Here is a 17,792-nt window from a genome sequence, read left to right on the forward strand (position 1 = left end):
CCCGAGGGTGAGCGATAACTTGATTTTAGACAAGAACAAAAAACCGAGTTAGGCCCACTGGGTCCATGGGCCTAGGAGCTAGCCGAGTGCCAAGTTGACGTTTGAGAACACCCATGGGTGTATGTACGGGGCGCCCCTCCTGCGCTGCACGCGTGACATACAACCCAGGCCCGAGTGCAAGGGGAAAGTCGACTTGGTATGATTAATTGCTATGTCACCGAAACCGCGCAGTTCCTGGCTGCAGGCACGCGAGGTTCGTCTGCATGATGAATGAAAACAATCACTGCACGAGCAAAACACAGGCACACTTCGAATGCTTATGCACTGTCTAACACACTTGCTTAATGTATTTTAATTATCCATGTATAGAATACGAGAAATGTTCAAGGCAGCTAGTCGCTAGTATTACAAATCAAGTTGGAAGTCACAGCGATTTGGTCCAAAGTAGCTTTTGAGACGCAATGTCGATAGGACCCTCGTGTGGTGTACAATAATTGACTCTCAGTTTAGTCCGATCCCGCTCAACAGAAAAAACAAACAAACTATGTTGAAGAGTTGACGATTTAATGTATTTATCTCCACAGCAAACAAATCTAGAACTCTTTTCACGATGGTCACAATGGATGTTGACGATGGGGTGGGATGCGCCGTGTGTGTACGCAGGCGATTATAGACTGCATCGAGTATGAATTACTAAGACCAATTTTAAACAAACTCTGTCCGGCCTCCTCTTGCCACGTGTTCGCTTGTTTTTGAGAACAGCAACTCTTAAAGCAATGTTTGCGTAGTTTGACCTCGATCAGAACTCTTAATCGATTCCGTTATAGTTTGTCCACCGTTCTTATGTCTGCTCAGTCAAATCGAAATTGACAAACTGGATTATCACATTCACATCCACAGTGTTTCATTGAAGGCCTATAATAAAAATCTAGGCATGAGATTATGAGTAAAAACTATTTTGGTTTTCGATTTAAAGGGGTCTGACTGTATATACCTTCGATTTAAAGCGAGAAAGCCTTTAAGATCAGGAAAGTGAACTTACGTTGGTAAACTCAGCGTCTTCATGCTGCGCCATGTTACGGTGGTTGAGACACGGGAAAACCGCGGCACTCCACGGCCGGTCTGCCCACCCCCTCCCGGTCCCCCGATGGGTGCCTTGATTCCTGCCAGGTATAATCCGGTGAGCTGGCCCGTGTGCGATCGACACAAGTTGGCGGGGGAGTTTGGCGGTCGGCCTCGGCAGTATATTCCAGGACGGTCGGTGAGTTTGGTCGAAAACGTGTATTATGTTGTCTGATGGCTCAACGTCGTTCAGCAAAAAAAAAAAGAGGGTTTACGGTTGTCTCCGTCTTCAGAGTTGGCTGCTCAATTCCTGTGCCCTCTTTTAGTTTTAGCCTTGTCTTCTATCATCCCAAGCACTCAGGGCGATTGTCTTCTGTTTTAAAATTCTCGTAATCATTGCAGAGGGGTAAGGGGAAAACAGCAGAAATATCCAGATTCGCATCCAAGTTTCAGATTACCACTTGTGACTGGGAAATAAAATCCGAATTCTCTTCACTTCAAACGAAGCCTCAACAGATTGCCGGCTAGGTCACGCAGTTGCCTCGGTGTCCCGCGAGTGAGTGAGTACTTGCCTTTAGTCAGCGGGCTTTTTAGCCGAGAGACGGTTGGTCCGTGCACTGTCCACTCACAAACACGTACCAGTCTGACGGGAAATACTGGGACTCAGAGTGGGAGGTGGTGTGGTGTGTGACGCTGCAAACTTTGCGGCGCCCGTCACCCATTCATAGGCTAATATTGTCAAAACACACTGAATAATTTATGGGCGGTGCTATCCTTATAATCTCATCCTGGCTAAACACGAATCGATTTCACCGGTGGAAGGAATGGCCATTCTTTATTATTTCATTTTCCACGTGGTTCAATGCTTGCAGACGTAATACTGGCCTCAGAGGTCCAGGGATACCCCCCCCCCCCCCCTCGCCACCCTCTCTTTGCGTTCCCAGGACCTCTCTGAGAAGCCGAGCCACCCATCGGCCCAGCCACGTCAAATATTCAGTCGTGGTTCTGCCTCAAAGTGGACCCCTCCGGGGTGATAATCTGCCGAAAATCATTTTGATTCGATTCAGAAATGGAGCTCGCTAAACCGTCACTCTATAATGTAGAGCGTCTCACTATTAATCCAGCTGCCAATAATGCCGCAATTTACTGCGTCTGGGTAGAACGCTAATTTGAAGGAATCCCAGCTATCCAAACGCTTCGGTTGGCCGCAATATCAAACTACCATCTTTGCACCAAGTCTTAAACAGGTCTATTATTATATATGCATACTGCACAAAGATAACTCGCCAAACTTGTACAGGACTCAACTTGTATTTTGCCCAGGGCTAGGTACAAAAAACTTAGTCAGCTGACTCCATTTATATTTCACGGTGTCACTTCAAGCAGAACAATTTGGTAAACACAAAGTTTGGTCAGTGTTGCGAAGCGTATTCTTTTCCAAAACGTAGATGTTTTGTTAATCGTCTATCGGTTTTACAAAACTAGAATGGTGGGGAGCGAGGGGAAACTATATCCACTTTCTAGAAAACGTTCCATGGGGCATAGGCCTACCTACCCGACAAAGTTCAAAATCCAACACAATGGAACAAAACCTGAGAATACTACAGGCCTTCAAGACTCAACGTGTACCTCTCAACTGTGCAAAGCGATGGACCGTTGATGTACATGCCTCATGCGGACTCGTCCGAGTTGTACAGTGGTACCATCGTTTCTTGAGGACACATTCTAGCCGAGTAAAACAGCATCTGGCCATGTACATACAACCAGAAATGGACAGAACAGAAGCCGCACCAATTTCTTCTGTAGTTGACAGAGTTCCTCTTGAAATCTGGGAATATTTCAGTTCGATTTTGTTTTATCTCTACTCTGTCGAATGTTGATACTTTGAATTCATTACGAACACGTGTTAAACTTTTTTTCACCGTCTTTTTAACTTTTGTTTTCAATAGAGGGCGCAATATATATTTTACGTAGAGCTAGATCTACCAGCTCATATTTTGCCAATTTTGATTCTTTACAAATCAGATCTTCGTTACTGTTTATTAACTGCAAAAGCACGAAAAAGTAAAGATATCGGCACAAACTAAAAAGAAACAAGAGCGAGAACATCAGAAATTGGAGTGAGAACGTCAAAATCTCGTGAAAAACTACCCATTGAAAGGTAAGACATTGAATCCTGATGCGGGTCGACATCTTTACAGAAGATGTCCTGAACTCAAGCGGAACATTCGGAGCTAAATGAAATGTAACTCTTCGATTTTTTTCTCTTCACGCAAATAAAGCTTGTCTGATCGGACCTCACCCAGGATCTCCCGTGGCTGTCATTTTGCTATACTGTGCTAACGAGTTAAGTATCCTTACATTGTGCAGGGTCATTAGCTTGTTGTCACCACTCCTTTCACATCTCCAGGCATTTCTTGTTAACATGTTGTCATCTTGATGCCACAAAGAATGATCAGTCATAAAGGAGCTAATGAGGATCCATTCTCAGGCCCTCCGCCTCCCAGCGGGGGCTTAGACAGAAGCTTTATACAATTCAAGAACATTTTGGGAAAGTGAACTGGGGAGCGACTGGTTATACGACTTTTTTCTGGTCCGGGCCACAACAATCGGTCAATCAATTAAGAAGCTTATTTGGGTCTTGTAAACTTGTTGGGAAGAACTTGACAGGGCACTGCTGAGCTCCCATCGAGACGGAGAGAAGAAGCTTTGGGGACATAAGAGGATGAGGAATCGACCGCGACCAGATAAGCTAACAATTCCTTTAACAGGTGAACACAAACAAAACGGACTGTATTTGAGGACCAAGAAGAAACAAATTTGTAAGATATGGCGAAAGATTCTACCGTCCTTGTTTTTTACTCCGTGCGGAGAGCAAACTTTTAAACAGTTATACCATCCAGAGTACACTAATATACATGGACACCTTTGCTGAGATGTTAAATTTGATCTCAATGAGTGAAAAATCAAAGAACGTCTTTAATGGTGAAGGGTATTGTGTCTCTTAAATAATCTCGGTGTGCCGCCTTCAATGCAGTGACTCTGTCTTTTACTGTACTTCGGGGAGCATGCATATGGAGAGGTTACTTTTTTGAAGGTAGGGCATTTGTTTTAGGCGGCGATGTTCAGTCATTTTTGAGAAACAACGTACAATTCATTACTTTTATATTTAAACTTGAAGCTTCCCCATATATTAGCACTATCGTAACAGGATATATTTCAAGTGTTTTGGCACAATCCTAACAGATCTCCACGGACAGTATCGACAAAAAGGATATCCTTATTTGATACACCAAAAATGTTGCAATGATTCACAAACCATCTGGAGAGATTCTGTTTACAGCCTGGATTTCCTGAACTTGAGAGCCGTGGTCAGTAAACCCACCTTTCCCTCTCTTCTATCGCCTATAGCTGCATTATTTTGGACAAAGCCATCGGGTAAACTAATTTGTCTGAACATTGTCCGGGAATCGTTCAAACAGATCAATTTACGAGTTCATCGAGAGTACAGAAATAAGTTAGGTCTATGGGAACAAATTGAGTTTTTCCTCGTGAATATTGAGCAAGAGTTGCCATGCTTCTTTTATATGAGGATGTGACCTTGACAGTTTAAAGAACCTTCATCCTTAGACAGTCGCTTCCAATTCCGAGATTTTGTGGTTTTATGTGCCGATATTGTGGCACAGGAGCAACTCAAAACAAGCCCTAAAAGGCGATGGGGAGATGGTCAATCAAAGTGCTCCCTCTCTCTGCACAGCTAAATAGGTTGACAGCCCATAAGTGGAGCAAGGGTGTTAATTAGGTCATATTAGTATATGAAGCAAGAAGTCAACGAAACCAGACCAAGACAGACAAAAAAGCCAGACGGATGGGTATCAGCCAGCCTGCCCAAATTTCTTTCTGGGGAGTAAGCTGGACGATCGACTAACCGGCCAACCTGCCACCAATTCAGCCAGCTGATCTGATTCAGCTAGCACTTTAATCATCATTCTGGACACCTGTCATCAAGCCATCCAATCACTCATTCGATGGTACCAAACCATTTAGGGGGCCTCATTTTTTTTCTGGAGGGGTGGGGGGCACTCAGTGCACTCAGAAACTTTTGCCTTCTCCCAAAAGAGGCTACACAGAAATTGCAGGAGAGGCACTTGGAAGTATCTATATCTATTACAGTCTATTCACATAATCACAAACTCTCCCGCTTTATCTCAGCAAATTATGTTTGCCTTCCGATCATTATGCTTGCTTAACTGCATTCCTCCACAGCCGCACATGAACAGACCACCACCATCCACACAATGTAATGGCTGCTAATTGTTTTATGGCAATTTTCTAAAGGTCACCCGGGCTGTGGAATTCAATACCGTTCCCTCTGATGGCAACTCGGGAATTTCTTTCTCTCTGAAGTTTGATGAACTTGGGGTAAATTCTCTGGTCAAAGCAAATTATGCAAGTCAAGCCATGAACTGTAAAACTCAGCAGGTGGCTGATGTTCAGCCCTCCCAGGCAGACTGGATAACCATTGCAAACAAGGTAATAATTCAGTATTGCAACGAGTCGTAGAAGGGTTTCAAAGATGATGATATCGCACTAAGATCATTAAAGCTTCAAACTCACACTCGCATTTAAGTGCCGGCTCCTTTTGATTGTCATTTAATCATCAATTTGTGAAAATAACGGCTAATAGACATGTTAATTTTAGCGTATAGGATTTCACAGTGCAAGTTAAGCTATAGCTTAGGTCAATTGTAACCAATATTAAAAAGTTCATTACATGAAAAAAATATAATTACCTTGTCTTGACATGATGGTGTCTCTGCGCTTGCACACTGAGCATGGGCAAGAATGGAAGCAAACCGTCATGGCACACACAGAAACTACATCGCTGTAATTATCACGCCATGAAATTTCATAGTCGGGTTCAGTCATCTATTCTCCAAATGCCAAACCCACAGGTCCATTCGGGGTCCCGCTAAAAGAATGCTTGTGTGAATTTATGGCATTGTTGTGCCCTGTATTATAATTAGATTTGCACTTTGGTCGTGCCGGGACAATGCCTCGTTGACATACTTCAATGTACGGCAAGCACACAATCCACTGTGAAGTGACTCGTCAATAGCTATAGACGTATCACCATTATTTTGCATGCTGGGGATATAGTCCAAACTTCTGACCAGCCACATCTACGTGCACTCCGATCCGCCTCGATCTCCCGCGTCGGCTTTAATGACGGCGCATTACCTCAAATATTCCCAGAATTTGACTTGTTTCTTTGCTGTCAAATTATGTCACCCAGTGCAAATAATTTTGTAATACGTGGTTGGATTTTTGGACCGACTTTCAAACCACAGCTACTCGCACAATGTTTTTGATTGTGAACACCCTAAGCGTCCTAGTATTTTGAAAATGTTAAGATTCCCCCCCCCCCCCCCTGGCCATGAACGTAGACAATAAATGAGACAATTACACCAGGAGAATATATCATTTTTTTTTACAAACATCGGCTGGATTTGTTGTTCCATTCAAATTAAACGCAACGGTTGAACGCCTCAAGGCAAGCCCGGTAAAGCTGGTCCCAGAGTGCACATAATTCTATTGAATGTGATTTAAAAGCCGGCCATATTAAATTGAAAGCGAGGTAAAAATCTTATTTTTTGGAACTTGCGAATAGAAATGAAAGCAATGAAATAAAGTTAATAACAAATGAATACCAGTCTGCTCTGATGAATAATTTACAATTTGTGATTAAACTTACCCTAATGTTTTAAGCTTTATTTATGTAGAAATGAAAGTGAGGCTTGGAACGCCTAAATAGTCTGGTACCATCCCATTCAACAGTTTAAAATTTATAACATACATTCAGGGAACACGATCAAAAATGGCTTCCTCCTGAAGAAGGTCCGGCTATGTAAATTTCATAAAATGAGCTGCATTGTTAACGTGATGGACCGTGTTCACTTTCGCATGCGTGGAGACTTGGCTTATTTCGAACACATGTATTCCGAGTATATGCCTATGAAACAAGCGGCGCCAGACTAACGCACATGCGTGATGTAGGTACTATATCGCATACATGAATAGGCATGTCTCGTAAAGTCACCAGCGACAGTCAGTCACTGAGTCAGTGAGATAGGCTAAGACCCAACGTCGTCCCCATGGCGTCGAGCAGTACACTCCCACACGGCTGCTGCTCTCTCACCCTTGTACTGAATCGTCGTGCATGGTCATAAATTTTGCATGTTTCGTGTTCATGTTCGGTTCGTCGAGCGATATAGTTCAGAAAGCATCATATTTGTTTTCAAAGATGTAATGATAATAATCTTACCCATCAAACTTTGCAGTATTTACACTTAATTTGAATACAACTAAATGGAAAGGGATGATTGTTTTGAGGAAGATTGGACGTAATAATTCCTAACGAACTACTATTGTCTCGAGGTTGACTGATTGGTTATAGTACGGGGAGAGAGGTTGGGTATAGAGCCTGAGGGCTGTAGGACTGGACCTCAAGTAGGAAGGCCTACCTGCGCCGCGCCACAGTTTCTGCAGAACACTGCAAGACTTCGCAGGTTCCCTTTACCTTTTTAAAAATAATTTATAAGAAGGTACAAAATACGCCAACACGCCTGCGGCCTTTTTTTTTCAACAAACGGCGCTGCACTCCCCGCCGCCGCATCGTCTCCTTGAAACCGATTACCGCGAACTTGGGCACCATCCTCAAATCGGCGTCTATGGCTTTGCGTCTGATAAGGCCATCCACGAATGGCGCCTATTCCAGAACGGTCACTCCCAATTCGTGAACTACAGCTCTAGTTTGCCACGCGATTTAGGTGAAAGGTTTTCACCCAGTCACACTCAATGACGTATCGGCTGCCAGTGTTGTGTATCAAGGTCCATCACTTAGCTGCGATATAGGTCATTCTGTACTTCAGAAGGGTTTAAAAATTAACCTTTACTGAAACAACCCACCCGGTTCGGTATTCCAAATTTCCAACGGCGCCGCATCAATCATTGTGACGATTACAATGAACTCTAGTTACAGAAGGCATACCAGAGGGTAGCCTACCGAGATTGATGTTCTGAGTCTGTAGTTTGAAAAAATGAGAACACTTTTAAAAACTGTTCACGGCCCTTTGCTTCATGAGCAAATAATTATTATTTCCAAGCAATTTGCAGTTCTAGTTAATTAACGTTGCTTCAAAACTTGTCTTGCATAAATGAGTTGTTCATTTGGCCACATTTTCGAAACAAAATTAATGTCATGTTTGAGATTTATTCAAAGGCCCATATGCTGTCTCAATCTACGGGGAAATTGTTGGGGAAAAAACGATGTTTTTAATTCTGACGCGGCAGTGGTTTTTGGCCTTTATTGTGTATAATGTACTTCAAGCGTTTTGAGCCAAGTTGTCGGCGGCATAATAAATTCATGTTTGCGACAGTTTACTGTGACATAGCGAGTGTGAGATATCGGAAACAATTTTTTTATTCCAGGACCAAAAGGTTGTGCCGCGAAATTCCTTCGCGCGTTAATCACACTGAAAACAGGAATTTTGCAAGGTAGATTTGTGCGAGGGTTTGTATTCTATACTTTTAGAGATTTTTTCAACTATTTATATTATTTCGTGGTAAACCAATTTCGAGTCCAAAATGGTGCGTTCCCTCAAAAAGTACCCCTTTAATCTACTGATCCGAACTGATATACGCATGCGCATATATCGAGATGGCTATCGATAATGTGCAAGTAGACTTCGCTCGTACCCCCCACCCTGCAAACAGGGCGCTGGGAAGGGCAGATGAGCTTCACAGAATCTTGTGAAGGAAGTGGGGATGGCATTCTGGGTCATATATCATGACCTATGTTTAAAGCATGTGGCTGCAGCTGTAGACTGCGGTTAGCCAATTCGCGCAAATACTATCCGGAAAGTTTGCCATAGTAGAAATGCATACACACCATACCGGATGTGATTTCTTTTTCATTGCTGACCATGTGGACAAATATGAGCGTCGAATGATATGCATTTCGACCGGATGAATTCGAAACGGAGCCTAGCTGAGCAACTAACGGGAGTTGAGAATTTACACAACAGATTTTCCTACATTAGGCTTATTAGGGGGCCGCATTTATTAATTGGAATAAAAGAGTGATGAATGACTCATAATATACAGTCTTAACGGCCGTTTCAAACCTTGCAGGGTGATGGTCGTGATGATGTTCTGGTCACAGGTCACGCACAATCTATCCAATCAGAGCGTTAATTCGTCAGCCCTTCCTAGCGTTCTGTTTGCAGGGCGGGGGGTACGAGCGAACAAGTAACAGTCGCTGGATTTATGCGCGCGCACGCAGAACCCAACCAAGCAAAGAGGGAAGAAGCACCCTAGTATTGGATCATTTGCATGTGCAAGATTTTTGAACACGTATGCAAATGAGGAATAGTCTGACTGGTGCCTGCCTGTGCGTTACATTAGCGTTTGTTTTTGTATGCGGTATCTGGGGTAAAAACAGAACCAATTCGCGCCGTGAGTTACGAAAACACGATTGTTTTCGAAGTTAAAATGTTACAATCTTATCCCGCCAATTATGCAGTATCACATTTCATATTAATATGAGTAAATTGGAAAGGAAAGGAGTATTTTTGAGAAGGCTTGGACGTTTTTAATTACAATGATTGTGACTGCACGTTGAAAATAACAACACCAAGTATACCAGGCGCGGATCCAGGGGTGGGCCGCGGGGGCACGTGCCCCCGTCAAATTGAGTCCACAAAAAAATAAAATTAATAAAACAGGGGGAAAAGAGGGTGAGGTGAGAGAAATGGAGGGAAGGAGGAGGGCAACCTTCTAACAAAAATACCGGCCTGCAAACATTGTGTGGCCGTATGACACAGGGAACTCGAGAAGCTTCGAATTAAACCGCGATCCCACCGTACGTACTCCATACTTAACCCTGCATAGTATATCGGTTTATGAAATGCGATTCTGAGCGTATGTACCCGTACGAAAAACACGCACGTGCACTTGTGACGGCCGTTATAGTGTGCTCTTTGGACCACACTATTGGTCATGGGGGCCAGCATTTCTTCCACGCGCTTTCAAGGATCGAGTCCAAAACATGTCCGCTTCCGTATAAAATTTCCGTAGAAAATCTTATCTTGTTGATAAACTGAAAATTTAAACTTTATACAAAACATTAGAAAGCATCCTTGCAAAAGTTTACAAACTAAGTCTATACAATTCCGTTTCAAAAATAAAATGCACGAAAACATGCAGACGAAAGTGAAAAACGAAGAAACTTAAAACGCTTGTTAAAGCAAGAGTATATATTAAACCAATCAAAAAAATGCTTATTTAACTTAAAACAATTTGCTCAATTAACTCCGGGAAAGAGGGGCCAGGAATCGCCTCAGATTGCACCACAGAGCATCTAATTATCAAAAATTTCCCGGGGCCCTAAAGCGGGCCCCGCACCCCACGCCGAAATACATTCACGCTCCGCATTATTAGTCCTCGGGGCAGATCTTCCTACAAACTAAGCCTATCCAATTCTTTTTCCAAAATAAATTGCAAGAAATTGATAATGCCGTCGAAAATACCTGGTTATCAAGTAAAGAACAGAAGAAATACAAGAGTACAATTTTAAACCAATGAACAAAAAATAAAGAAACACATGGTGTTACCGCAAACCGAAGCGATATAGAAAAAAAAAAACCCAACAATCTTTACAACATTTTACTGAAAAGGGGCCAGAAATCGCTTTAGATTGCACCACAGAGCATCTATAGAATCAAAAATTTCCCGGGGCCCTTGAGTAGGCCCGCGCCCCGAACCCCACGCCTTAAAACTTGTAAAAACATTAATGTATATTTTAAAAAAAATCCTCATAAGCTTTACAACTTTTGCTCAAATAATTCGGGGGAAACAAGGAGTCGCCTCAGATTGCACCACAGAGCATCTAGAATCCAAAATTTCCCGGGGCCCTTAAGCGGGCCCCGGACCCCACGCCGTAAGGGCTTCGCGCTACGCGCTCGCATTATACATTAGTCCTCGCAGCAAATGCTCTAAAGGTGTGCCCCCCGTCTAAAGAAATCCTGGATCCGCGCCTGTATACGGTGTAAATCCATTACTAACCGATTGCTGCGCAGCATCGAATCAGGATGCAGGAAGTAAGTTTGCTATCCAGGGCTTACTATTGAAAACGCGGTTGGAAATAAAGTAGGCATTGGGGACGAGGTTGGGGAAGAAGCAGTTAAGCAGCGCGTTTGTCATGCACGGAGAAACAAATAGTTTTTTTTTTTCCTTTTTCTTGTTTTAAGTAACAAGGTGGAAGGTTGTACACCAGAGTCTACAAATTAAAATATAACCGGAAATGAACAGGGGGACAAAATAAAGAATACATCATGATAGCGGAATAGCTGTGGAATTTACGGAAGAATGGAGACAACCGGAGAAATGAGGGGAAAATGTATGTGGATATTACTCGCCGAGGCAAACATTTTGTCAAAACGAGTTAATATCTACTCGCGGCGACTCTTAGTAAAACTCACGACGCGGTGAGATATATTTTATTTGTGTCGGGGCCCCTACATTTTAGCCCGAACAAGCAATGAAGTAGGTATTTCCATTTTCCGTTTGTCCAGACGTGTCCTTAACTCGATTGCCAGAACTTTTTGGCATATTTTGTTACTTTCACAATTGTGGATATATAACACAAGGGCGTAAATTCCAGGATATATAGGTAGGGGTATAACCCCCCCCCCCCCCATTTTGTTTTTACCAGGAGTGGGCAATTGGATCCCCCCCCCCATATTTGTGGTGAAGATTAAAACAAAACAAAATCGTTATGCCCATTAAATTAAAAGTAAAATGAACTAGTAAAAAAGTAGGTTATTGTGGTAAAGCGCTTATAAAACAGCATCACTCAATGTGTCATCGCAGATCTGTCTTCTGCTGTTTGTGTCGATGGTGTTTCGGTGTCAAGCCCCCCCCCCCCCCATTGGTTTTCAATTTGCCGTGTTTGGGAAAGTTTCAGGATTCTCGATCCATTATGGATTTGCCAATGAAATTTGACCTCTGGTGGCGCGCTTCCGGACCCCTCGAATAGCAAAATTCGTGTAAAAGTCGGAGTCTTTAAAATTATTTTTGGAATCGCCACGAAATTATTTCATAATTGTTCACCTACGTACGAGTATACACCGAGTTACACTTGTCCGCATGCATGTACATTTTTGGAAGTCAGAGGTCAGTTATTGCCACGATATTCTCTTCCACGTCATCAGGTGGTTTATCAATTTCCATAAATTGAAATTCTAGTATAACAATTTTACACACGCCTGTTTCCGGGGTGATTTTCTTCAGAAATCAATGTACCAAAAATAATCGCAAATCCTATAAATGTTCACTTTACATATCCTATTCAAGGTTCCGGAATTGGGGAGGTGCGCCACCAGGGGGTGAACTTTCATGCAGCTATTACCAGAAATTAAGCAGCCAAAAATTGTATGGTGTAGGCCTTGGCCTAGTTGTGTATGCAAAAAAAAGAGGGTTCTTGCCGACTCTGAGGAACAACAATACAATAAATAAGCAGGTTATTATAACCTGTCAAATTTCAGTTCAGTAGATTATGCCTAGTTCTCAAGAAAAATGTGCGAAGCATCTTCGTTTGTTTCTCGACGCGAAGCAGACGTTTACCAAGGGCGGATCCAGGGGGGGGGGCCAAAGGGGGCCATGGCCCCCCCCAAAAACGAAACCAATTTTTTTTTTTTTTTAATGTGACATCGCAATAAAGGCAGGCAATGAGTACACCACCATCTTTTTCTCAAAATAAATTGGTTAAAGTGGTCAGAAATTGCCTCAGATCGCACCACAGAGCATCTAGAATCCAAAAATTTTTCGGGGCCCTTAAGCGGGCCCCGAACCCCACGCCATAATTTTTTAGACCCACTTTTTTGGGGGACCAAATTTTTTTTTGGCCCCCCAAAAAATTGTGTTCTGGATCCGCCCTTGACGTTTACGCGGTGGTTCTTTCCCATCGGTATCAACCGCGAGGAATGATGCTCGATTTCACATGGCAGGACGATGCATGGTCCTATTATTTACTTACAATCAAGTACGATATTTCATGATATTTTGGAATGTTTGCAAAAGGTGTACATTAGCTTTAACGATGTTTCCAACTGTCATTGGGTTCTCTTTCGTGGTAAACGCGATGTCCGTTTCACTCTCGAAGGCTAGTCTCCTTGAAATGCGCGCGCCAGGGCCTACTAAAAAGGCCGTTCACGAATTCCAACCATTTGAGAATGGGACTTGTCCTCGGCCCCTGAGCTGACCTGGCGCGGCTACTAGGCCACAGACAGTGTGTTGCAACTGAATCTAATCGGTACCATCAGTGACTTGCAACTTTTCTTTTTTGGTGTTATCTACACATCAAACAAACTGTTGAATATTTCGATGGGACCAAACAACCTCAGACATCAACTCGACTCTGGACGTAAATAAAGTATCGATTCTTACATAAAAATTACAATGGAATCAAACACAATCTTAAAATCTTTCTAATTCTACGGGGTTATTTATTAATGTAGCCTATCTAAGAGAAGTTTTGTGCAATATAAAGCTCTACCGAAAGGTGAAAAAGTCATGTAGGCCTTGACCTATTTCTTCTGTCGTTTCTGTGTTGTTCAACTTTGATTCGATACTTAGCCATTCCGAATCTGGTGATTGGGGGAAATAGTTTCGCCTGGAATCGATATTTCCTCATTCAGCTTCATCATGGCGTCCAGATTGCGCGTACTTACAAATGTTCTCGGCTTCCTGCACCCAAGTAACGCCTCTACCTCCGTGGCAGGCAGGCAGGTGTCCAGTGCAGCTCCCCATATCACCAAGGCAGACGACTGGTGGGGGAAATGCAGTCGGGTCAAGATTCTAGATGGGGAGATGAGCTACTACGACTCGGATCCCAGCCAGAAATCCGGCGATGCTGTGGTGTTCCTGCATGGCAACCCAACATCATCTTTCCTGTGGCGTAACGTGATCCCTCACGTTGAGGGCTCACGCAGGTGCCTTGCCCCCGATCTGATCGGCATGGGGCGGTCCAGCAAGCTTCCCATTTCCTACAAGTACAAGGAGCATTACAAGTACCTGTCGGCTTGGTTTGATGCCGTCAGTCTGCCACACAAGGTCTCCATTGTGTGCCACGATTGGGGTTCCGGCTTGGGCTTCCACTGGTGCCACATGCATCCAGACCGAGTCAAGTCCATCATTCACATGGAGAGCATTGTAGCCACGGTTCCGGATTGGAGCGTTTTCCCGGATATTGCTAGGCAGATGTTCCAGGGTCTGCGCTCCGATGCTGGGGAGGGCATGGTCTTGGAGAACAACCTCTTTGTGGAGCTGCTGTTTCCACGAGCCATCATCCGGGAACTGAGCAGCGATGAGATGGAGGCGTATCGCGAGCCGTTCCGCAACCCAGGCGAAGACCGACGCCCGACGCTGACCTGGCCACGTGAAATCCCTTTTGAAACCGAGGGACCGCAAGATGTGGTTGCCATAGTCAATGCTTACCGTGATTGGCTGTCTAAGTCAGCTGACATCCCGAAGCTTTTCATCGACGCAGACCCAGGATTCTTCTCTCCAGCAATCCGCATTGGATGTGCTGATTGGCCTAATATGAAGACGACCAAGGTCAAGGGTTACCACTTCTTGCAGGAGGATTCAGCTGATGACATCGGCAAAGCCATTCATAAATTCCTGTCTGAACTGTAATTAATCAAAGTGAATTGGTACAGTTTTATTTGAAAAACAACTCTGGGTATTTCAAAAATTGTTTTGGAATGTATAGTGGGTTTCCGAAAGTAATGACTTTTTGTTGGCAGAAAATCCTAGAATTTTTGTTTTAAACCTTGAGAAATTTGTGAAAAAAGGTGATAAAAAAATAAAAATGAAAATAAATAAACTCGAAAATTTGAGGGACTTAATCAACTTTATTAGTTATAGCACCTGAAGTCCCCACCCCATCCTCCAAAACCACAGTTCTTGCAAAAATTTGGGGGCGGGGGGGGGGGGGGAATAAATGTACATTGTTAATAGAATAGTTTAAGATGCAGCTGTTTTAATTGTTCATGCAATCAGTTGATTCGGAAATTATATGCCTTGTCAGTGAAAATGGACTGCAGAGCAGACTAGCATATACTGGTAAAATTCCCACTATACTTGATTGTGGGGAAAGCATGTTGCAACCAGACGCTGCTCTTTTCTTCATATATCATCTCAATGAAGATCAATCATTGCGAAAATGACGATGAGACATGAATCTGGGACTGAAAAACATTTTCAATTATGTTAGGAAATACATGTACAATTTTAGAAAATTTTCTTGACTCTCCATAGACTTTTGTACACAACTGCTGAGGTAGCGTCAGGTTGCAACATTCTTTCCAATTGGGAGACTGTATTGCCATAAAGCAATGTAGTGTATGTCAGAAATTTGCATTGATTTTCTGTGAAGTTGATCATGTTAAAAATAAAATCCTGCTGACATTGCTGACAACTGAATATATAGCAATGCATGTGTAATATTTGCCAACTGGAGAAATGACTTTTTGGTCAGTGTGGTTTATAGCCATTACTTTTGACCAGTTTTAATAAAATAAGTTTCTGTTTTGCATTTGTTTTCAGCACTGTCTATATGAATATGAATAAAATTATTACATTTCAATAATACATGATAAAAATTATGTAAATACTAAAAGTTTGAGTTATTTTTTTTTACTGAAATGTCCAACCTTGTTCAACAATGTTGGAACTTAAATAATTTTTAACTGGACTATAGAAGTCAATAATAATGTTCAACTTGTGACATGACCATTTTCTTTGTAGGATTGTAAAAATGCAGGAGAATTTTTTTTCCAGTATTACAATGAAATGTTGATGTTTTTGCTTTAGTCTGTTTTCAAGCGCATGTTCATTCAGTGTCTAAAGAGGCCGTTTATTTGATCGGAATTAATTGGATGCCTTGGAAAATGAGATTTTTGTATTTAACTGAAGTTGAATTAAAATTATGTTCAATCTTGAAAGTTTTGAAGATTCGTTGTTGATATTGTGTTGAAGTGATACATGTATTTCAAGTGTACTTATTTAATTAATTAAGAGGTTTGGGCTAAAGAATTTGGATTAAGAATCTGTGTGGTGAATTAATTGCATTTCCCACACTTTACTGCAGATGAAATTGAATTTGGGAAAATGAATTTTGATATGAATAATTATAAACAAATTAACAAAATATATGCACTTATTGATAGGAGAGGTAATGTACGCTATTGGGTACAATTGGCTGTTCTACATGTATTTCATAATGTTAAATATCATTTAGGCATTTGAATTATTCTTGAAACATTTGTAAAGATGCATTCCCCCGTGCTATTTTTGGGTTTCATCAGGATTATAGATCTGTTTTTTTCAATTGCTGTTGATCTAGAAATATAAAAGGTATTCATTTTAGAAAGAGACATCGAAAAAAAAAAGAAAAAAAAAATCCACCATGTTTAGTTCAGTCGAGTCTCGTTAATACAAACTCGTTTGGACCTAGCAAAATTGTTTGTTATATCAGAATTTTGTATTAAGAGGAACATCAGTCCCATTCATTGTGCACATAAATGCACAGTTGGGACCAATGCCTTATGTTTGTTATAACCAGAATTTTGTATTAACAGAGTTTGTACTAACGAGAGTTGACTGTATTCACAAACATCAAACTATTCGCTGCCGGACTAAATTGTAGTGAGCAAAATGAAATTCCTTTTTCAGAGGGTTGCAGACGCCAAAAATTGGAATAATTTTTTTTTCGTTTAATTTTCCGTTAAAACTAGAGGATCTAGAGGTTTTTTTTGGGGGGGGGGGGAGTGCCGACTAATTTATGATCTTAAAATGGGGCCAAAAATAATAAATGGATGCCAAAGTTCCTAAAATGTATTCTGGAATTGCATTGATTGCCGGAAAAAGCATCGTAGATTTCATAATTTCCGGGGGACATGCCCCCATAGTCCCATACCCCTCAAAGCAGGTTGTGCCTTCAGCAAGCCTTCACTCAATCCCCCTCCCCCTCATCTCATCTCCCCCCCCCCCCCCCCATCTCTGGGTTACATATGCCCCTGTAGGCTACTGTACTGATGAAGTCACACATTTGTTTACTTGTGCGCTTTTTTATGGGGCTACAAGTCTGTCGTCCCCACCAGGTTCCCATAAGAAAGCAATGTAAACAAAGTGTGACATAATCAGAACTAACAGCTTATTTGTAATTTGACCAGTAGCAAGTGGAAGTCAACCTCGTTCTCATGGTGTCGAGCAGTGCACTCCCATCACTTGCTATTGAAAAACGAGGTTGAAAAATAAAGCAAGCCCTGGGGCCGAGAGGTTGAGTGGAAAAAAATTTACCGGAATGGAGGGACCGGGAGCAAGTCTAACTTGAGAAATTAGCAGAACTTAACTGTTGGTGGCGCTACAACGAGAAATTTCGTCAGCCACACACGTACGTACGTACGTACACAAACAGGATTCGATTACGCATTGAACAAGTACACGTGTTGTTTACAATTCAAATAAGGTAAACGTGACGTGTCCAAACCACGGATCGTGATTTAAAAGACAGTGGGGCCTAAAAATTAATCACTCTGTAAAAGTGTATAAGCAGTCTACGATCGGAAGGAGAACAAGACCACTTTATACCAAAATTTCGCTTC

At 42.3% G+C, this 17,792-nt stretch overlaps 2 protein-coding genes across 3 annotated transcripts in view; one reads left to right on the top strand and one right to left on the bottom strand.

Annotated features, from left to right (window-relative positions):
- Positions 1 to 5,939, bottom strand: part of LOC119739740 (fibroblast growth factor 18-like) — a 29,594-nt gene extending 23,655 nt beyond the window's left edge. Inside the window, exon 1 of one of the 2 annotated variants that reach the window (XM_038214784.1) lies at positions 5,856 to 5,939. In XM_038214784.1, the coding sequence (XP_038070712.1) occupies positions 5,856 to 5,899 (44 nt within the window). In that variant the 5' untranslated portion in view covers positions 5,900 to 5,939. Of the gene's footprint in view, positions 1 to 1,042; positions 1,751 to 5,855 lie in introns of those variants that run through there. The other variant, XM_038214785.1, reaches the window with a different exon arrangement.
- Positions 5,940 to 13,406: 7,467 nt separating this feature from the next.
- LOC119739956 (coelenterazine h 2-monooxygenase-like) lies at positions 13,407 to 16,138 on the top strand. The gene has a single exon (XM_038215114.1). The coding sequence runs from the start codon at positions 13,828 to 13,830 to the stop codon at positions 14,818 to 14,820; it is 993 nt and encodes a 330-aa protein (XP_038071042.1). The 5' UTR covers positions 13,407 to 13,827; the 3' UTR covers positions 14,821 to 16,138.
- Positions 16,139 to 17,792: the final 1,654 nt, after the last annotated feature.

This window comes from Patiria miniata, unplaced genomic scaffold, assembly GCF_015706575.1.
Source record: "Patiria miniata isolate m_02_andy unplaced genomic scaffold, ASM1570657v1 HiC_scaffold_4, whole genome shotgun sequence".
Classification (NCBI taxonomy): domain Eukaryota; kingdom Metazoa; phylum Echinodermata; class Asteroidea; order Valvatida; family Asterinidae; genus Patiria; species Patiria miniata.

Bases quoted from the DNA above. Each gene is read 5' to 3' on its own strand.
- LOC119739956 (XM_038215114.1), top strand. From the start codon at position 13,828: ATGGCGTCCAGATTGCGCGTACTTACAAATGTTCTCGGCTTCCTGCAC.